Consider the following 24,415-nt stretch of genomic DNA (forward strand, 5'->3'; position numbering starts at 1 on the left):
TTATTATATTGTCATTTGATTGCATTTCCTTAAAAAATCTAAATTATTATATTGTTACTTGATTGCATTTCCTTAAAAATAAAAATTATTATATTGTCATTTAATTGCATTTCCTTAAAAATCTAAATTGTTATATTATCATTTGATTGCATTTCCTTAAAAATCTAAATTATTATATTGTCATTTGATTGCATTTCCTTAAAAATCTAAATTATTATATTGTCGTTTGATTGCATTTCCTTAAAAATCTAAATTATTACATCGTCATTTGATTGCATTTCCTTAAAAATCTAAATTGTGTATTGTCATTTGATTGCATTCCTTAAAAATCTAAATTATTATATTGTCATTTGATTGCATTTCCTTAAAAATCTAAATTATTATATCGTCATTTGATTGCATTCCTTAAAAATCTAAATTATTATATCGTCATTTGATTGCATTTCCTTAAAAATCTAAATTATTATATTGTCATTTGATTGCATTTCCTTAAAAATCTAAATTGTTATATTGTCATTTGATTGCATTTCCTTAAAAATCTAAATTATTATATTGTTATTTGATTGCATTTCCTTAAAAAATCTAAATTATTATATTGTTATTTGATTGCATTTCCTTAAAAAATCTAAATTATTATATTGTTATTTGATTGCATTTCCTTAAAAATCAAAATTATTATATTGTCATTTTATTGCATTTCCTTAAAAATATAAATTATTATATTGTTATTTGATTGCATTTCCTTAAAAATCTAAATTATTATATTGTCATTTGATTGCATTTCCTTAAAAATCTAAATTGTTATATTGTCATTTGATTGCATTTCCTTAAAAATCTAAATTATTATATTGTTATTTGATTGCATTTCCTTAAAAATCTAAATTATTATATTGTCATTTGATTGCATTTCCTTAAAAAATCTAAATTATTATATTGTTATTTGATTGCATTTCCTTAAAAATAAAAATTATTATATTGTCATTTAATTGCATTTCCTTAAAAATCTAAATTGTTATATTATCATTTGATTGCATTTCCTTAAAAATCTAAATTATTATATTGTCATTTGATTGCATTTCCTTAAAAATAAAAATTATTATATTGTCATTTAATTGCATTTCCTTAAAAATAAAAATTATTATATTGTCATTTGATTGCATTTCCTTAAAAATCAAAATTATTATATTGTCATTTGATTGCATTTCCTTAAAAATAAAAATTATTATATTGTCATTTAATTGCATTTCCTTAAAAATAAAAATTATTATATTGTCATTTAATTGCATTTCCTTAAAAATCTAAATTGTTATATTGTCATTTGATTGCATTTCCTTAAAAATCTAAATTATTATATTGTCATTTGATTGCATTTCCTTAAAAATAAAAATTATTATATTGTCATTTGATTGCATTTCCTTAAAAATCTAAATTATTATATTGTCATTTGATTGCATTTCCTTAAAAATCTAAATTATTATATTGTTATTTGATTGCATTTCCTTAAAAATCTAAATTATTATATTGTTATTTGATTGCATTTCCTTAAAAATAAAAATTATTATATTGTCATTTAATTGCATTTCCTTAAAAATCTAAATTGTTATATTGTCATTTGATTGCATTTCCTTAAAAATCTAAATTATTATATTGTCATTTGATTGCATTTCCTTAAAAATCTAAATTGTTATATTGTTATTTGATTGCATTTCCTTAAAAATCTAAATTGTTATATTGTCATTTAATTGCATTTCCTTAAAAATCTAAATTATTATATTGTCATTTGATTGCATTTCCTTAAAAATCTAAATTATTATATTGTTATTTGATTGCATTTCCTTAAAAATCTAAATTATTATATTGTTATTTGATTGCATTTCCTTAAAAATAAAAATTATTATATTGTCATTTAATTGCATTTCCTTAAAAATCTAAATTGTTATATTGTCATTTGATTGCATTTCCTTAAAAATCTAAAATGTTATATTGTCATTTGATTGCATTTCCTTAAAAATAAAAATTATTATATTGTCATTTGATTGCATTTCCTTAAAAATCTAAATTGTTATATTGTCATTTGATTGCATTTCCTTAAAAATCTAAATTATTATATTGTCATTTGATTGCATTTCCTTAAAAATCTAAATTGTTATATTGTCATTTGATTGCATTTCCTTAAAAATCTAAATTGTTATATCGTCATTTGATTGCATTTCCTTAAAAATCTAAATTATTATATTGTTATTTGATTGCATTTCCTTAAAAATAAAAATTATTATATTGTCGTTTGATTGCATTTCCTTAAAAATCTAAATTATTATATTGTCATTTGATTGCATTTCCTTAAAAATCTAAATTGTTATATTGTCATTTGATTGCATTTCCTTAAAAATCTAAATTATTATATCGTCATTTGATTGCATTTCCTTAAAAATCTAAATTATTATATTGTCATTTGATTGCATTTCCTTAAAAATCTAAATTATTATATTGTCATTTTATTGCATTTCCTTAAAAATCTAAATTGTTATATTGTCATTTGATTGCATATCCTTAAAATAAAAATTATTATATTGTCATTTGATTGCATTTCCTTAAAAATCTAAATTATTATATTGTCATTTGATTGCATTTCCTTTAAAATCTAAATTGTTATATTGTCATTTGATTGCATTTCCTTAAAAATCTAAATTGTTATATTGTCATTTGATTGCATTTCCTTAAAAATCTAAATTGTTATATTGTCATTTGATTGCATTTCCTTAAAAATCTAAATTATTATATTGTCATTTGATTGCATTTCCTTAAAAATCTAAATTATTATATTGTCATTTGATTGCATTTCCTTAAAAATCCAAATTGTTATATTGTCATTTGATTGCATTTCCTTAAAAATCTAAATTGTTATATTGTCATTTGATTGCATTTCCTTAAAAATCTAAATTGTTATATTGTCATTTGATTGCATTTCCTTAAAAATCTAAATTATTATATTGTCATTTGATTGCATTTCCTTAAAAATCTAAATTATTATATTGTCATTTGATTGCATTTCCTTAAAAATCCAAATTGTTATATTTATAAATATTTTGCAAATATTGCCAAAAGGCTTAAATTTTCTTGAATGGAAAATGATTATTTAATAGAAGAAAATAAAAATGGCCCAATAATTTAATTAAAATAGTACTTAATGAAATGATTAGGAATAATTATATAATATCACAAACAACTTTATAAAATGCTGAATACATATAGAAAAAAACGAAACTCTTGAAAAACAAATACTGTTTAACGCTTGATTGTTGGTTAACATACGATTTACATTTTTTACATATTAGTAAGCTCTACTTGGTTCATTTTGAATTAAATACTGAAACTATATGCACGTCATATATTATATTCTTATATAATAGCATAATATTGAAATCAACAAGTTTGACAGAAAGATTCACTAATTCGACAAAGTAAAGCTGAAGAAGGTCGGAAGTGACATCAGCCGACATATCGTGCGAATAACACTCGAGACGAGAACACGTCAAAATAATAGAAGTAATCAATCCTTATGTATTATTATGTTTTTAATGGAATCCTTTGAGATGAGTAATATTTATTTATTTGCGGACTGTGATCCTCATTTTCGGGGCGCAGTGGATAAAGGCGTTGAATCTCTACGGTTCCAGCTAAGCATTTTCTTAAGATAGCGGTTTTAATCCTACCCAAAGCATGTCAGATGATTTGTTGGGCAAAATGTGGTGAGACAACAGCAATAACTATGGAAGGCAGTAATTACTGAGGATACAGTTACAAAACTCAGTATTCCATTCCCGTTGCGGTTAATCACCTAAAGAAGGCCGGAGAATGAATTGGCCGAAACATGGTGAAATATCGACAACTATGAAGATGAGGATAAGAGTTCGCAAATAAATAAATAAACATAAAAAATTATCAACCCTCGTCTAGGAAAAACCAACAAAAATCAGGAACACAATTCAATCGTCTATTAAAGTTTACAATTTTATTATAAAAACATAACTTAATTAAAATTAATCATTTAATTATAGAAACAGAATTTAATTAAAATCAACCATTTTATTATGAATACATAACTTTATTAAAATTAACCATTTTATTATAAATACATAACTGGATTAAAATTAACCATTTAATTATAGAAATATAACTTAATTAAAATTAACCATTTTATTATAAATACATAACGTAATTAAAATTAACCATTTTATTATAAATACATAACTGGATTAAAATTAATCATTTAATTATATAAATATAACTTAATTAAAATTAACCATTTAATTATAGAAACATAATTTAATTAAAATTAACCATTTTATTATAAAAATATAACTTAATCAAAATTAACCATTTTATTATAAAAACATAATTTAATTAAAATTAACCATTTAATTATAAAAACATAATTTAATTAAACTTAACCATTTTATTATAAATACATAACTGAATTAAAATTAACCATTTAATTATAAAAACATAACTTAATTAAAATTAACCATTTGATAATATGAAAATTAATACATATCCCAAAGATTCCATCTATTCAACTCATTCTATACCAGTTTCTAATGATATCTCTTTCACCATCTCAATTGTATTTTACGAAAACAAATGAAATAATATTTCCTTAAACTTTGATAAAACGCCTACAACTATACATATGCACGATTCAGTAACACATACCCTGTACAGATTGGCAGCATTCATAACAACCCGATCAAAACATTATATTGTATTAATATTTGATATATTTATTTATAATATAGTTATTTTAGATTTAGATTTATTATGTATATCAAAGCAAAATATTTTTTCAATCAGAATTATAAATGCTGCCAAACTGGATATGTTGATTTAAATATATAAACATTCAGTGGGGAAAATAAGAAAGCAAAAAAAACAAAAAATAAAAAATAAAAAACACACACAAAAAAAACAAAACAAAAACAACAAAAACAAACAAACAAACTAATATATAACAAATTAAAAAGAAGCGATAAAAAAATTGTCCAAATTTTTATTATTATGAAATGGTAGTTGTTATTATTCTATGACTGATATTTCACAGCAAAATAGACAGATTCCAATGAAACAGCGTAATAGAATCGCAGAATGCCATACATTGCAATAAACTACGTTTATTAAATTAGAACACAGCGTAAAACAGTTTGTAAAAAATAGTGCAATCCAGTCGAACCCTTTTCCCGAACAAGTTTTGTATAGCGAAGGATTTTCATGACACAGATTATCCATTAATGAATTTTTTTTGTACTTCTGCATTTACGAAGTTTCTCAGGTTTGCTTGGCTGTTGGCGGGAATAACCAGAAGCAGCAGATCGTGAAACGTTAAACTGTTACGAGAATATTATAATGATATACATGGAAAAACAATAAATAAAATTACAAACAGGTATCTAACCCAAAATACTAAACGCTAACCTGCTCGATTAAAATTAGTTTTTGTTTCATTTCTTACAATTTATATAAACAAATATCCTTCATAAATTCGTAGTAGCTGAAAACAAACAGTAAGGAACACACGGTTGACCTTTTTCGGTTATTTGCGTCAGCGGCCGAGCAAGTTTGAGAAACTTCGTGGAAATCGTGGGTCGGTAAATGAAGAAGCACAAGTAAAGAAAAACGTAACAGCAAATTAATAAATCATCTTTTATGAATAACAATAAAAACAACAGGAACGAACTGAACCTGATTGAACCTGATTGAACTAACTCACCTCGTGTCCGTTGTTCGTCCATTAATTGTTTCTCAGCATTTTCTCGTATTTCCCGTTCCCTTAATAAATCCATTTTTAGTTCAGCTAAAAAAAAAAAAAAAAAAATCATTATAAAGAATCCATGTTTCAGTAAAACTTAGTAGAAACGAATTTTTTATATAAATATAATAAACTCAAATTTGAGAAAAAATAACTTTTTTGCACAATAAATTATTTGAATATCAATTGATCACATTTTGTAAGTGTTTGAATTCCTATTTTGAATATATTATTGTTCACCTTTATGAGATTGTCAACAATCATGACTAACAGAAACATTAAAATAGACACCAAATTCAGAATACTCCGAACGTATGGTATTTTCTTTTATACGGTTGTGAGTGCTGGACCATCACCAATAGCACGAGGAAAGGATTAGAGGCAACTCAATTCTCATCAAAGCTCCAACTTTTGTTCCATCGACGTAATGTTGCATCCCTCTGCCTGTTCTACAAGTATTTTAATGGTGAATGCTCCGTCGAGCTACAAGCACTTGTATCCCTTAGACGTAAATACCTCTGACAATCCCGACAAGAAGCAAAATCCCACCCCTACACAGTAGAGATCCCTAGTTGTAAGAAAACCTTCTACTCCAATAGTTTCTTCTCCAAAACTGCTAGACTTTAGAACTCCCTTCCGGGATTCTGCTTTTCCAACTGTACTGATATGCAGAAGTCCAAGTGTAACGTGAACGGACATCTCGCTGCTCAACTCCCTACATAGTATCCCAGCAAATTGTGTCCCCGATAGTATCCCCCTATATCAAAGTGGTACTGTGCCTCGTTTGAGGTGAAAATTGAAAAAAAAAAAAAAAAAAAAAAATGAAACTTGGTTCCCGAGGAGAATTTTGAAGATATCTTGGATAGAAAATTACAAACAAAAAACAAAAAAACAAAAAAAAAACAACAACAAAAAACGAGAGATATTAGAAGTGGCAAACATAGAAAGGTCGCTACATGGCGAAAAAGACAAATGTGGTTCATGGGCCATGTCTACAGAAAAAAGCGAAATAAAACAGATTAACTTGACAGGAAAGATCATGAAGCAGAGGGCGATAGCGAGAAACATACGTTGACAGTCTGAATACCTGAGCAACATAAAAAATGATGAGCAACAATGAATTCATGAATGCCCCGAGAGAGAGAGAGAGAGAGAGAGAGAGAGAGAGAGAGAGAGAGAGAGAGAGATTGATGGAGAGCCATACCCACGAATGCAGGCAGAGCACCACATGATGATGATGATAATTGTTTATTCAAGAAATATTCTAAATAATTTGGATTCATGCAAATAACTATTCAATTTTGTCAAATAATATTTTGTATTGTTATAAGCATTTTTATCAATTCATTTTACTCAACATTAATTTATTTTCGTAAAAATGATTCTTTGTAAGTAACTAGATCATTTTAATTGAAATCAAAATGTTGAATTTTTATTCTAAGTTAACATGTTTTAATTGTTAAAACATATAGACCTTTTAGTTCAAATAAAAAGGTGATTTTTAATAATTTAAATAATTTATGACATTTTTAATTATATTATTTTATTAATGAATTAAGTTTTAAAAATTAATATTAGTTGCATTAAATAATATTCCAAGAATGGAGAAATCTTTTTTTATGTAATAGACTAATTAAATAAATTGCATAAAGATTATTTCATTTATATGTTCTAAATTATTCAAATATTACAGACGTATATTATATATGAATACCTTATATACCAAATTTCATGTTTGTAGATATACAATCATATAAACAATCAATAAAGGTTTTATCATTCAATGAGAAACATCTCCCTGGACTTTAGCCATCTATCTTTTTTTTTTACATAGGCGTCACCACTTATCAAGGCCGAGAGGCCACTCAAGGATAAGGGTTAAAGAGTGTACAGTAGTCAAAAGGACAATATAGTACCTATTTACTATGCCTCCCCACGGGACAGAGTTAGACACCAGGGTCGTTTTTTAACGTGGAGAAAGGTACAAAAATAAAAATTGTCTCAGTCGTGAAGGATTTCTCCTCCACTGAAAGAGAACAAGAAAATGAAGTGCAGCATCTGAAGAACAGATGGTGTTTATTTGCTCCCCCACTGAGCAAATTAGGCACAAGGCCGTTTTTAATGTGAGGTAAAAACCAGCTCCCCTAAAAGGGGTCACTCTGGTTACCAAAAATAATAATTGTCCCAGTATAGAGGGTTTCCCCTCCATTGACTGGTACAAATTATCTTAAGTGCAGTATCTGCCGGAACAGATGGTATTTATTTGCTCCCCCACTGAGCAAATTAGGCACAAGGCCGTTTTTAATGTGAGGTAAAAACCAGCTCCCCTAAAAGGGGTCACTCTGGTTACCAAAAATAATAATTGTCCCAGTATAGAGGGTTTCCCCTCCATTGACTGGTACAAATTATCTTAAGTGCAGCATCTGCCGGAACAGATACTACACTTTGATCTTGTCCCGAAGGCCAAGGATCATTTAAGGACAATATAGTAATCGATAGTAATGTAACGGCTCATCAGAAACTTGTTCACGTTGGACTTTAAGAAAACCATATTATAAACAGCTGGAAAGCGGGGAAACGGAAGACAATTCCACAGGCGTGCAGTTCTAAGAAAGAAATTTTGATCATGGAATCTACGTTTAGGTTTAGGCACAGAAAAAGAGTTGGGCGAATTATTGATAGTGTTTTCAGATAGACGAGTGTTTCTTATGAAAGTTTGGCGAGGGGGGACCATAGATTGAAGCTCAGTCGAACACTTTCCGTGAAAATACCGATAAAGCAGAGACAAACTCGCTACATCTCTTCTGTGAGATAGACGTTGCAGGTTTGCCATGACATCATAAAACTATCATCATCATTTATAACGTCATTTATTTTCAAGTCTATATATCTATAAAAGTGAGAATGTGTGTGTGAGGGCGATTCTTTAACTAAAGGTATTTTTATATCTACAAACCTGAATCCTGTCCCGAGCTATCTGCTGCCATGTGGGACCCATGTGTTGTATCAGGTCTTTGATCTATCTTATTCTTACTCTTTCCTTTGGCCTCTTGTGTTCACGAGGTGTCCATTCCGTTGTTCTAATGGACCATTTGTTGTCATGTTGTCTGGCTTTGTGTCCTGTCCATCTGTGTTTGGATGTTTTGATGGCAGTATTGATGTCAATAACTCTTGTTTGTTAGCGGATCCAGATGTTTGTCTTTCTGTCTTATAGTGTGATGATAACACACAGTTATGCAAACATACAATAAATTAAAGGAGATTCACAGAATATTTGAAGTATTCGGATACATTTTATTCAAGATATCTAGTTTTTGGACAGGGAAGTATTTCTTGGCACCAAAACCAGTAGCGTGTTGACTATTCTTTTTAAAACAACCTCTTCCTTGTTAACTGCCGTATGTTGTTGTCCTGTGCAGTTCTAGGAGGCCCATAGTCGCAAAATTCGCAATCTTCCTTTGGAGAAGTGATTATATTATTGCTTAGGTGTCCTTATCGGTGAATGCCGACGGAGCTGCTCAAGCAATTTTCGTAGGCCAGAGTGCTCTTCCTTTAAACCACTGGATCTCCAATCTCATTTCTTGTCACATCTTCCTTCCGTGGTTGAGAGATAAATAATCATATAACGCTTAATAATTTTATTATATTTAAAAAAAAACTTTAATCTGAATGTGTGAAAACAAACGGCGCTTTACTCCGTGGTTAAGTTCAAACTGATTGCGTCCATCTCTTGCAATCTGATAAAAATGTTTGCTAATGAATACCAATGTGATCTAAACGAAGTAATGAATATTTGACTCATTTATATTATTCCCATAAACCAACTTAAAACTCATAAAGTTTCGTAAATGTCACTTTGTGTCGTTTGTCTTGTCTACAGGTCATTGCTTTCTGCCCATTTTGATATTATTTTAAGACCAAATTTATCCTGAGTTGTTCCACTCTACAAATTATGCCGTGAATCGAAATTACTTTTATGATATTACCATAAATATGAAAATCTCCCCCCATTAGATTGAGGTTAGCTACAGCACTGATACCTTTCAGTTTGAGGGTTAAGAGTCATGCAGATTTTGGTAATATTTTATTGGGGAAATATTTATCAATATGAAAACTGCACACACATCACTAGTTCTGCATAGAAAGAAAATGTGTTTCACACGCCAAATCGAAGTGCTGTATTAAAGCTATAATGAAGTGTCACGAGTGCCAATCGCTGAAATAGATTATAGCATTTCAGACACTTTTATGAACACACGACATTATAGTATTGATCTTTTCGTAGTTATTATCCACTTACTGTTGCCTTGGAGAGTGAATAGCTGCATGATTTGATTGGATAAATGTTCATACAAACACACGCCCACATTCTGACAACTCTTTACAATTATAGAAGAGATGGCTGCATTGGCAGACACGGCATTTGAACAAAAGCGAGTTTGGCAGCTGAATGGGCGTCGTAGAGAAGGTTAAAGGCCAACGCTATGCTCATTTTTCAAAACGATAATTCCTCGAGTCTGTCGTGGAGAGACGGGAAACTGAAATACAAAAGTTTTCCTTTCTTTTTATGTCTCCGATTTTTGATTCTCTTGAAAACTAAATCACAATATCGTTTCCTATTTTTTTTTTTGATTTTTTGGAAATTGTCTATTATATCATCTCCCTCTTTTCTAGTTTAATTCCCGCTACCGTTTTGTCGTTTTCTTTCGGGAACGATGTATTTTTGTTTCGCTTAGCTATTTTATATGATCGAACATATTGGTCAAGCAGTCATGCTGATGGCGATGTCGAACAAGGGAAGATGGGATCAAACCCGGTATTTTATGACTTCTACAAGGCTCTTCATGTAAACACGAGACGGTCATTTAAGTTGATAGCCTATTTTCATGCTTGGATTGTTTGGATAAATGTTGTTGCTCGTTGTCATCCGACGATACCAATCTACAGCCGACATGATATTAGTTTTGATGTAGGGAGAAAATCCCAACTCCAACATTTATTGCTTCTATTAAAGTATGACAGTTCCACAAGGAAAACAAAACTCGTATTCAGTCTAGTCACCTGTGCAATGATTCAGATATTTACAAGCTGGTGTCACCAAGGTGAGCCAAATCTCATATAATATATTGCCAGCAAAGCAACTTTATAAGAGAGGAAAAAGTAATCAAAACTGATGTAACTGTCATTCTTAATCATTGCGCAGCATCTTTTCTTGTTATAACCAGAGATATATTATCATCATCATTTATTATTATCATCATTTTCTATTTCCCTTTCCTATGTGATAAAGTTTTAATGACCTGGAAAATTTCATTTGAGAACGATTTCTCATGGACTAATCAATCAATCAATCAATCAATCAATCAATCAATCAATCAATCTATCTATCTATCTATCTATCTATCTATCTATCTATATCTCTCTCTATATATATTTTTTCAGATGAAATGTTTTTAACTCTTTTCCAAAGTGTTTTTTTAACATGTTTTATTAACTATTTGCTCTTATTATAAGCTTTATCTCCTATTTGGTTTTATCGAGCTTTTACATCCGGTTGAGATTACTTTATAAATATTAATTCTTTAATATTTATAATATACTTCAGTTTTACCATTTAGGATCATTTTGGTAAATGTAATTGTAATTTTTATTTTATTATAAGCTTCCGCTTGGTTGAGCTTTTTATTCTCCCCAGATATGTTTGAAAAGGAACACATTCCTCTGCCTGCCAAAAAATCCCTATTGCTACCCAACAAGAATAGTCACCTATCCACAAATCTGTTCCTGCTTTGAACACTTTCCTAAAAAATATAAGGTGGAAGGCTTATCACCATGACTTACGCATTAACAATAAACTTAAAGCGCCTATTTCCTATGAAGACAAACCTCACTCAGAAATCTTAACAAATAAACTCCCTATCAAGTCTCATGGAGGACAAAAGAAAATCGAAAGAATTGCTGCCAAATTTTACGGATTAAAAACCACTGCCCACCCTAAATACAACCCTTATCTTGAGGAGTTTGAGAATTCCATGTTAAATTTAGTCTAAAAATTAAATTTAAGAAACAAAAACACCATTATAATCCGGTTACTCGAAAAATAAATAATTTTGCCGAAAAAGTTTAAAAGAATAAACATATATTCGTCCCTGCTGATGAGACAAAAAATATTATAAACTTGACTATCCTACATATAAAAGACTTTTGTATAAAGAACTTAATAAATCTTATAAAATAGTCCCTCCCAAGACTTTTGTATAAAGAACTTAATAAATCTTATAAAATAGTCCCTCCCAAGACTTTTGATTCCATTATTTCTGAAGCTAAACATTTACTGACTTCTATGAATATTCATAAATTCACTGAAATAATTTCTCCGCGTACCCCTAGATTCACCCTCAAGGATCATAAACCTAATTTCTATGACAACCCCTTCATCAGATTGATCTGCCCATCTAACTCTGACTTAGGTGCTGTAAGCCAAAATATCTTAGATAGAACCATCCCTTCTATTAAAGAAAAGGTAAGTTTCGCTCTTTGGCTAAATTCAGATTCCGTAATTAATTGGTTTGTCTCCCTTAAAAAAACACCCCCTTAAATACATAACCTTTGACATCCAAAATTATTATCAATCAATTTCTCCGATCCTTTTAAATAAGGCTCTAATCTTTGCTAAAAGAAATTCTGACTTAACTAATTTAGAAATTAGATTAATTCTCCTAGCGAGAAAGCTCCTTATACAATTTAACAATAAGTTTTGGACTAGAAAGGACACCCCTGATAATTTAGACATCTTGATGGGTTCTTCTGACTCTGCAGAAGTTACCGATTTAGTGGGACTCTTCTTACTGAAAGAACTTAAATACCACTTTAAACATATCCAAGGGGGCCTTTATAGAGATGATGCCCTTTTTACTACAAAAGCCAGGCCAAGAGAATACAACAAAACAATTAAAAAATTACATAACTTCTTTAATAACTTTGGCCGTTCTATAATTATCGAACCAAACAAAAAAACTTCAAATTTTCTAGATGTTACAATTAATTTTAGCACCGAAACTCATAGCCCCTATAATAAACCGAACCTTACGCTTTTATACGTCCATAAATCTTCTACCCACTCCAACTCAATTATAAAATCCATAGAACCATCCGTCTCTAGAAGAATTTCTGCTCTCTCTACTGATAAAAACTTTTAATCAAAATGCTACTTTCTTCAATTATGCCTTAAGGAACTTGGGACACACGGAAAAGATTAAATACAACAATTATGCTCCTCCTGCTGGCCGCCTTAAATCTGTAATCACACACAATATGACTCGCAAGAAACCAGTTCAAATAACAAGATCTGCCGCTATCAATAATAATGAACCAGTCTACATATATAATCCAAACCAAAATACTTATCGCAATACCTCTAACCCACAGAGTCGCATCAGGAGAAAGAAAAATATTAGGTTTAATCCTTCATTTAGCGTAAATGTCAAAACTAATATACCTAAGGAAATCTTCAACATTGTACAAAACTCTTTCAAATAACAACACAGATATAGTTCTATCTTCAATAAAAAATCAATCAGGATTTCTTATTCAACAATGCCTAATTTAGCACAAAGAATCTTAACATCTAATTACAAAAAAATTAAATCAGCCCAAAAAATCCCTTTCCCAATTAAACCCAAAACTAACTGTAATTGTAATAACAAACATCTTTGCCCACTCAATAATGATTGCATCCATAAAGATGTTATATATTCATGCCCAATTACTGAGCTCCCACACAATCCTCCCATAACAGACAGGTCCTGGATATGACCTTAAACTATATCCAATGGTGAGGCCCCAGCTTGTGGGCTTTGGGGAGTGTGGAACCACCTTTTAATTGCCATTGCTCCCAGGTCCACTCTGATCCAGAGTGGTAGTACCTGTTAGGGTCCCAACTATGGGTTAAATAGAAACTGACTTAAAAAAACAAAACAAATATACTCTATTAAAAATTGTTCTTCAAAATCACTGGATTTGGCATTAAATAAACCAAAGGGTTGATATGCCGTAAAACAAAAACAACCAACCAACCATAACAGACACTAATATTTCGTCTTCAAGTTATCCTTCTTCCCATCCTCGATCTGATATAGTTACTAATCCAATGTACCACTCGAGCAGCCCCTCCATCTACAATAATACAACTAGCAATAATAATAACAATAATAATAATAATAATAATAATAATAATAATAATAATAATAATAATAATAATAATAATAATAATAATAATAATGAGAATAATAATATTTCTCCTAACAGCCATCCTAACACTAACAACGCTCATTATCCCCTCCAAAACAGTCGTCGTACTATCACTGTCCCACCCTTTGTTGAACACAATGAACAAAATTCAAACTATTTCCATAATACAAATCAGCAAATTAATATTAATATCAGACCTCGAGCTTTTAATAACGTGCATACATATATCGGCGCTACTTCAACATTAATTAAGAAAAGAATATCAAACCACATTTCTTCTTTTAACAACCATAATTCTAATAATAACCAATGAGCTTTTCTAACCACTTTAATTAAAAAACTTAACTCTAATAATACTCCCTTCTCAATCAAATGGACTATCATAACAAAGTTAATTCTTATACTCAAGGCTTTAAGTCATGTCGCCTCTGCACAACCGAAGCTATGATTATAATTACTTCCTCTCAAAGTAACAATATAATAGATTCTAAAAACGAACTGATCTCGTCCTGTAAACATAAGTCCGAATTTAATTATGCTAATTTTGAAATTACATCGATATTACTTTAACCTTTCAGATGTATATAATTTTTCTTTAACATTATCGGTTTTTTTACATACTTTCTTAATACTTCATAACTTAATAATCCTTTATTTTAATTCTTTATTTCTTCTTTGATTGGCCGTTTTTTATCTGCAATTTCCGTTTTAGTCTTTAAATATTCCTATCTATCAAATATATCAATCTACCTACACATTCATATACCGCATGTATATTTACTTATATTTTACTATATGCATTTATATTTTACTATATGCATTTACTTACACAATTACTTGCTTTATCCAGAATTTGCAGATACCGGCCATCCTCTCCCCTTTAATTTTTTAATTTTTTTATTTTATATTTTATTTTTGATTTATTTTTAATTAATTAATTACATAATTAATTTTTTTTCCATTTAGTGTCTTTTAATAACTTTTGCTGACATTTTCTTTAGTAATAACCTGTACATTTCAGTTGACCTCTTTTTTGCCCTATATTTTTCGCGCCTTTTAACGTCATCTTTTCCGGGTTATTTTGACATTTGCTTTTCTATTTTATATTTAATTCTATCACTATTTAATCTTTTTTTCTATTCTTCTTCACTGAGTTTTCTTGATTGCACTTTAACTCGGCAGCCGTGTTAAACACATATCTTATTTTTCCTTTATCAATATTATTGGAATTTTTCCCCATTTTCCTTGTACATATTTGTGAATTATTCCAGGAATTTCGGCCTTTTGGATTATTTTGAACCATCTTCCAATTACGCGATTTCCTTGGATTTTACTTGTTCGAATGAAAATTAAATTAACTTTCTTGGATTTACATTTTTAGATTTCACCATCATTGGATAATTTACCTTTCACCTGAATATCCATTTACTTGAAATCACCTTTTTCTTCACCATATTCTATCTGCTTCAGTTTTTGTTATCAAGTAAGATCTTTGACTTACTTGCAGTTTCATCAAATACTTTTGTATGCAAAATCCGATCCGGCATTTTGCTAATTCCTACCCTCTGATGAGAAGGAAAGTATTTCTTCGAAACTCCACGGACAAGGGACTATCCACTTATCAAGTGTTTCCTTCTCAGATTAAATATGTTTTTAACTCTTTTTCAAAGTGTTTTTAACATGTTTTATTAACTATTTTCTCTTATATATATATATAATTTCATTTTGTATTCGCTGTTTTATTACCATTCTTTAACTATTTGTCGATTATTAACAACCGTACAGTAAGTAAGCAAAACGCCAATAACATAAATCTTCTTTTAAAATAATTAATCTTGATTCATAAATTGATGATGAAAACTAATATTCCTGATAAGTTACGTCGGCTCATTATTGCTCCGATATCTCTAAAACACGTTGATAGTTTAGTTTCTATAAATAAAAAATGGAATATTTACCTGAATTTCGCCACGCAAATGAATGATGATATTGTTATGGGTATTTGTTATCCCCCTTTCCCAAGGACTATTTTCGCATGATAACACACAAACTATGCATGTTACACCTATTCTAATAATAAATCTCGTTTTCATAAAATTGAATGTTTATGACTAAACCATCCCATCATCCTATAAATTAAAAGCTTAAGAGCTGTTTATTGACACACATATAATGTATCTATTCCAATAATTGAATAAATAAAACATATTCATTATGTATTTTTTGCGGACTGTTATTCTCATCCTCATAGTTGTTGTTGCTTCCGCACGTTTCGGCTAATAATCGTCTAGTCTTCTTCAGGTGCTTAACCGCGTCGAGGCACAAGACGCAGTGGATAGAGGCATTGAATCTCTGCGGTTCCACGTGAGCATCGTCTGAAGATAGTGGTTTCAAACCTATCCAAAGCAGACCAGAGGTTTAGTTGGCCATAACGTAGTTAGACAACAACAACTATGGAAGGCAGTAATTACTGGGGATGCAGTTAAGATACTCAGCATTCCTATCCCGAAGGCCATTGGATGAGTTAGGCGAAACATATTCAAACAAAAACAACTATGAAACTGAGGATAACAATCTGCAAAATAAATAAATACACACATTACTCATCTCAAAGGATTCCGATAATAAAAAAAATAAGATATATGCGTTGCTATTAAATTGATATAAATGAGACATTTCTTTAAGATAAGCAATGAGTAAAATGCTGACAAAGTGGAACAATATGGCTGATATGTTTACACGAAATACCGCTAAAGAAATCGTTATATAAGAACTTTGTCTAAACAATGGATCACATGTCAATGTAAACGTTTATGATAGTGTCCATTTACAAGCAAGGATAATAAGTTGATCACACTTGGCCAATATTTGTTCGACAGAAAAGTTTTATTTGAATCCAAGTTATTCGCATCTCGATGGTTATTCTTCATGAAAGTCGACAATGAATAGAAATCTCTCTTGTTTTGCTTAACATTCTAAATAACCTGAAATCTGTCTCGCCTTTTTAGCTGAAGTCAGTGTATGTGAAGATGGAAAACAAATAAACTAAAACCGAACGAAATTATTTTTAATCAATACTTTTTTCATTTAGATTGCAAAAATAAGGAATAGACTACTTTTAAGGAAACATTTCAAATTCCTGAAAATATAATTGAAATGTTGTTTAACATTAAATATTCGCATGAGATGTGCTTTTAATTTCAATTATAAACATACTACAACATCCAGGTAACAAGTTGTCTTCAATAGCCTTCCAGAATTTTTGACAGACATTGTAGACTCTTGAAAATTCAGTTTGTCATTTCTATACATCTCATATGCTGACTGACCAATTTTCATGATTTCAGGTTCAAATGAACAGTTACAGCAGAAATTGGAATACACATTACTGAAGCCTAATTGTCACAGTCGGGGAATTTAAAAAACGTAATCTAGATGTAAGGACACGTTAAAGACAGATATTTAAAAAATCTGTGTTAAACTTGGGAAAATGCCACAGAAATGTACATAATCCTTCAGGCTCCTTTAAACCATCTTGCATGAATGGAACATCAGTCTTTGAGTAGCATATACGATTCAATGATAGCAGGAAGTCTGTGACGAATGATGGAAGGTGTGGAAGGAGTAAAAAGTCAGAACACCAAAGTTGATTGGCCAAATAAAGAATTTTATGGATAAGAACCGTTGTGTGTCTATAGAGCCAATCAGTGCACAATTTTATATTAGTGTTGGAACTATACACACAATTATTTGTGGAATATTTGCGCGAAGTCTGTCCGAAAATGATGAGAGAAGATTGGATAGAAAGGCGTTGCCCTGACCAAGATGTGCATCAAGACAGTTTCTCAATCTCTCTATAGTCCAGAGCTTGCTTCCTGTGAATTTTGGTGATTTCCTAAGCTCAAAGAAAACCGTAGAGGCTGTCATTATGAGAAAATTGAGGAGATGAAAGAGGCTGTGACGAGGGCCTTTGACACGCTCACATAAGAGGACTTCCATGGAGTCATCCAAAAGTTTTTAGAACGTTACAAGTGCATTGCAACAGGAGGAGATTACTTCGAAAAGGACTGTCAATAAAAGTTGCCATACGAAAAAAAATCTGGAAAATTACTGAAGGTCCATCGTAAGTTGTTTAGAAATTAAGTTATTTAGACATTAATCACATTTGAACCGTTTTCTCACTTCCCCTGAGCTGAACCCGCTGGGCTACTCTGTTTATACACACCTCGAGCACATCATCAACACGAACTCCCACAAAACCAAAGCCAGCCTGATCGCCGCCATCCGTCGAATATTCGCCGAGCTCCCGCCGGCGCTATTGGAAAAGGCATGCTCACAGTACCGGACCCGTATCGAGGCTGTGACTGAGGCTGAAGGCGGCTACATTAAATAAATGTCAGGTTTAGGTACTACACAATCAAGTTACTTGAATTGACTTTTTCAATAAAAGTTTTTAAATAAAGCTGTAGTTTTGTTTTATTTAGAGATACAGCTTTTTGTTCCATCCTGTAAATACGGTTTATTTTATCGTTAAATGTTTTAATAGAAAACACCCATAAATTAATACAATAAAGTTGATTTTATGTAACTATTTTTCAAGAGAATTCATCATAAGCTAAATCAATATAGATTTCGAATTGTCTTTTTGACTATTTTTATACTCATATTAACGAACAATATTGAAGGACATAATTCGAATGAAAGATACAAAACATGTGGTGTTCCCTTTGATGAACCACCGCCAAACACTGGGTGGGGTGGTTTTAGACCATTTCATAGATGATTTTATACAAGAACCATAAGGTTTAAAGATGAAGAACTTTCTTGCTGTGTTCAATAAATGAGTCACTAATGGGATCGCTGGAAGATATGCTTGATAACAGTGGATAACAAGAAATTTGAGGAATACAAACGGTAAGGTGTGTGTTTGGGGGAAGATAATAAAAACTAATAGCAAATAAGCATTGACTCAGAAGTCAGTGATGTTAGATGTAGTTACCCAATTAAACATCAGTATAAATAGATGTCAGTGACCAATTCGTTTTGTGCTTAAAGTGGGGGTTTCTCATTTACGTAATTAAAAAAATAATAAATTATGTGACGTTTACTTTGTTTTAGTAAACTAATCAATTATTGCCCTTGACAAAGGAGGGATTAGACCTTGTAATTTACTCCCGTTCGTCCGTTTGTTTGTTCGCATTTCTTTCAATAACCACGCCTTAGATTTTTTTATGAATTTGTACTAACATTAGTCATAGGAAAAGTAAATTTTTGCCTAAACAGCTTTTCCGGGATAACTTTGGTTACTCCTTAGGGGCAATTATGGAGGTAAATTTGCCCTCAAATCCTTCATCCATTCGTTTGTTTGCACTTTTCTCAATAACCACGCCTTGAATTATTTTATAATTTTGTACAAACATTAGTCATGGTGAAGAACATTTTTGCCAAAACTAATTTTCCAGAATAACTCTGGTTGCACGCTAGGGGCATTTATAGGGGTAAAATTGCCCTAAAATCTTTCGTCCGTCAGTCTGTTCTCATCTTTCTCAATGTCTGCACCTTGAATATTTTTGAAATTTGGCACACATATTAGTCACGGTGAAACTAACTTTTTCACTCGTGCAGGGGAACTTCACATCTTCGACTTGCTCCGTTTTTAACAACTTTTTGTTTAAGTTTTCAATATGGTATTTTATTTTTTCATAAAATGAGAAACGTTTAAAACAACATTAGAATACTGCTGGTTCTATGTAAAAATCGTTGTATACAATCAAATTATATTAACGTTTTTTTTTAAAACTCACGTTCACCTTTAACAAAGCATATCGCCACTTGAACGTAAAAGGCTACTATTTGGGATCATGCCTAAGAAAGAATAAAAAAGATGTTTGTTTACGTTACATTTAAACTTCTGCATATCAGTACAGCCACGGAAACAGGTAGCAGGTGGAAATTACAAAGTTTAGTTGTTCAAGGAAAGAAACTATTAGAGTAGAGATCTTTCTGACATTTAGGGACTTCAGCAGTGAAGAGGTGAGATTTTGTTTCTAAGCGGGTTTCTCGGAGTATCAACATCGAGTTTATCAGAGCACATTCCATTAAAATATCTGTAAAACAGGAACAGAGATGCAATATTGCGGTGATGAGGCAGGAGTTGAAACTTAGTTGACAAAGTGGGACCTATTAGATTGAAGATCCTTGATTGAACCCTATCCAAAAGTGGGGAAGCTACTGGTAGATGCACCAGCCCAGATGTTGCAACAACACTGTATGCATGGACGAATGGTGGCTTTGTAGGATGAAAGGATACTCTCAGATGTGACGAGTCTAAAACATAATTGTAAAACATATAGAAAAACATTGAACTTGGAAATTTGCAGGAATTCTAAAATAATAAGAAAAAGCTAATACAAAAATAATTTGAAAAAAAATTTTTTTCTTTTCGTTGTGAAAATGTTTTGATGGCTACAGTTACACTGTGTATTTTACCCGCTTTTGTCGATGTTTATATAGCAAAGCTTGTAAATGACTGGAGGTTTGGGAAATTGGTGAAAATGTAATCATAACCAATATTGTTTGTAATGCATTAATAGATGACAGGCATTTGATGGAAAAAGTGACAGTCTTAACAAAAGGTTTGTTTTCAATGTCTAAAAGTTTTATAACAACAAAATATTACACCAAGAAATTATATTACAAATAATATTTTTCTTGTCTTGTCAATGTATAAATGATGACAAAATGTGAAATGAATATCTTCATAAAGAAAACAAATGTTATATATTTTCTTCATAGAAAAGACATTAAAGAACAAAGGCAGTTTTTTTTTTTCAACGCAAGAAACCATATTTATTCTATTGTGCATCTCGTGTTTTACTTGCGTTCTTTCATTTTGACCTTTTTTTTTGTTGTCTTAATTTTTGACAATGTTCATCAAATTTGACGTTTCTGATTTTTTAGATGAGGATTAGCTATTTGTATTATTTGGATTCATCAAACTACTGCTCTCATCTTTTAAGTATGATTTTTAGAACGTTTCGGTCGATGTAACCTTTTTTAGGTATATCTTCTCGAACTTGGGAATGTTTCTATCAAACTCGGTATTTTGGAGTGAATTTCGAACGGAAGCTTAATTTACTTCATGGAAGTAGCATGCTCTTGTTCTGCCAGCCATGAATGGATAGAGGTCCCAAGTAATTAACAATTGTATTTTTCGGTCGTCCACGCTGAAACGTGAACCTTCAACCTTCAGGAGAATATCACTTTTACAGTTGATTTTCGTACTAGAATTGTACGCAAGGTGCAGTGGTTGGAGTACTTAGAATAATCAATTAATTATAAAAGTGATGTCCTCCTGAAGGTTGAAGATTTAATTCTCAATATGGACGATCTAAAAATACAATTGCAAATTACTTAGGACCTCTATCCAATCATGGCGGACGACACAAGAGCATGCTACCCCGTGAAGTAAATAAAGGGTCCTGTTCGAAATTCCATCTGAATTTCCAGGTTCGACAAAAGCATTCCAGAGTTTGACAAGTTTGACAAGAACTGTGTTCACTAATTCTTAGCGGCTCCATCTCCTGTTCCATCGTCGCAATGTTGCATCTTTGTGCCTGTTTCACAAATATTGTAATGCAATGTGCTCTGGTGAACTCGTTGCACTTGTTCCCCTTCGTCGTTGGTATCCCCGACAAATCAGTTTAGCAACTAAATCAGCCCCCTTCATTATTGAAGTCCCTAAATGCCAGAAAGATTTCTATTCAAATAGATTATTCTCTCGAACAGCTTGGATTCGGAATTCCCATTCCGTTACCTGCTTCCCTGTCTGTACTGATATGCAGAAGTTCAAATGTAGCGTAAACTAACATCTTGTTAATTATTCCTAGACATGGTACCAAATAGTAACCCCTTACGTTCAAGTGGCAATATTTGCCTTATTTGGGGTGAACGCGAGTAAAAAAAAAAATGATAAATGAACCTAATTTTAATTTGGTGGAAATAAAAAGATGTTTATTTTCTTACTGGTAAAACAAAGTAAATAAAAAAAAACAAAGCAAATCGATTAAATAAAGAAAAATACTTTTGACAATTTCCTTTTTATATTTGAATGTGCTAAAATATTTCCTTTTTATATTTGAATTTGCTAAAATATTTTTCAAGAAAATTTGAAGTAAAAATTGCTTTAATATTAGAAACTATTTTAAAAACAATATATTTTTCTTGTTTGTGCTTCACGTTATTTTTACTTCGAAGCGAAATATTTTGCAATAAATTTTAATTGCATTTCCATCCGTTCCAACTGCCATTGCCAAAGTTGCTTTCTAGAAAATAAATTAAGTAGAAAATAGAATAAGTGAATGATAACATTTCATACCACATTCGAATATGTTTGTTTCATATAACATTTATAAATTGATGGCAATGTATTCAATAAAAGAATTGCAAAAAAATGTTTTCGATAAAAACATTGCAAAAACGATGTTTTTGATGAAATCATTGAAAAAACAATTTTTTTTGACAAAAGAATTGCCAAAAAATGTTTTTGATAAAAACATTGCAAAAACAATGTTTTTTAATAAAAACATTGTTTTTGCAATGTTTTTGATAAAAGCATTGCAAAAAACAGTTTTTGATAAAAACATTGTAGAAACAATGTTTTTAATAAAAACATTGCAGAAACAATGTTTTTGATAAAAGCATTGCAAAAACAATGTTTTTTATAAAAGCATCGCAAAACAATGTTTTTTATAAAAGCATTGCAAAAAACAATGTTTTTCTAGTGATAAAAAATAATGCCGATAGCAGTTTTGGAAAAGTTTTCAGCAAATAAACTTATGGTCCTTATTTAATCCACAAATATTTAAGGATTTTATCAGATGAGACAGATAAACATTTCAGGAAATTTCATATCCTCAAAAAATGTATTAATTTTACGTTGCGCGAACACGTTGTCGCTATATTCGAATATATTTCGTCTTCATAAATATAATCGATACGTTTATTTCATGTAAAATGTTTGATCTTATCAGCTACAAGAACTATTTTATTGTGCAAAGATATCAGAGAATAAAAAGTAGTCGAACTATATTAACGTATAGTTTTGATCTATAAAAATATATTTACTCACTGTATATTTGGGAAATATTTCAATTTTTATAGAATAAAAATATTTATACGTTATGTTCATATATAACAATATTTATACGTCGATATGTTCATATATAACAATATTTATATGTTGATATGTTCATATATAACAACATTTATACGTTGATATGTTCATATATAACAATATTTATACGTTGATATGTTCATATATAACAATATTTATACGTTGATATGTTCATATATAACAATATTTATACGTTGATATGTTCATATATAACAATATTTATACGTTGATATGTTCATATATAACAATATTTATACGTTGATATGTTCATATATAACAATATTTATACGTTTATATGTTCATATATAACAATATTTATACGTTGATATGTTCATATATAACAATATTTATATGTTGATATGTTCATATATAACAATATTTATACGTTGATATGTTCATATATAACAATATTTATACGTTGATATGTTCATATATAACAATATTTATACGTTGATATGTTCATATATAACACTATTTATGCATTGATATGTTCATATATAACAATATTTATACGTTGATATGTTCATATATAACAATATTTATACGTTGATATTCTCATATATAACAATATTTATACGTCGATATGTTCATATATAACAATATTTATGCATTGATATGTTCATATATAACAATATTTATACGTTGATATGTTCATATATAACAATATTTATACGTTGATATGTTCATATATAACAATATTTATATGTTGATATGTTCATATATAACAATATTTATACGTCGATATGTTCATATATAACAATATTTATATGTTGATATGTTCATATATAACAATATTTATACGTTGATATGTTCATATATAACAATATTTATACGTCGATATGTTCATATATAACAATATTTATATGTTGATATGTTCATATATAACAATATTTATACGTTGATATGTTCATATATAACAATATTTATACGTTGATATGTTCATATATAACAATATTTATATGTTGATATGTTCATATATAACAATATTTATACGTCGATATGTTCATATATAACAATATTTATATGTTGATATGTTCATATATAACAATATTTATACGTTGATATGTTCATATATAACAATATTTATACGTTGATATGTTCATATATAACAATATTTATATGTTGATATGTTCATATATAACAATATTTATGCGTTGATATGTTCATATATAACAATATTTATATGT

General features: G+C 29.8%; 1 protein-coding gene across 4 annotated transcripts in view; it reads right to left on the reverse strand.

Annotated features, from left to right (window-relative positions):
- The window catches only part of LOC145252775 (uncharacterized), a 297,793-nt gene that overhangs the window by 12,038 nt on the left and 261,340 nt on the right, over positions 1-24,415 (reverse strand). For all 4 annotated transcript variants that reach the window (XM_080112722.1, XM_080112706.1, XM_080112712.1 and 1 more), the window contains one exon: positions 5,765-5,848. In XM_080112722.1, coding sequence (XP_079968848.1) covers positions 5,765-5,848 — 84 coding nt within the window. The remainder of the gene's footprint in view (positions 1-5,764; positions 5,849-24,415) is intronic.

This window comes from Euprymna scolopes, chromosome 3 (genome assembly GCF_053919585.1).
Source record: "Euprymna scolopes isolate OS-2025 chromosome 3, ASM5391958v1, whole genome shotgun sequence".
NCBI lineage: Eukaryota > Metazoa > Mollusca > Cephalopoda > Sepiida > Sepiolidae > Euprymna > Euprymna scolopes.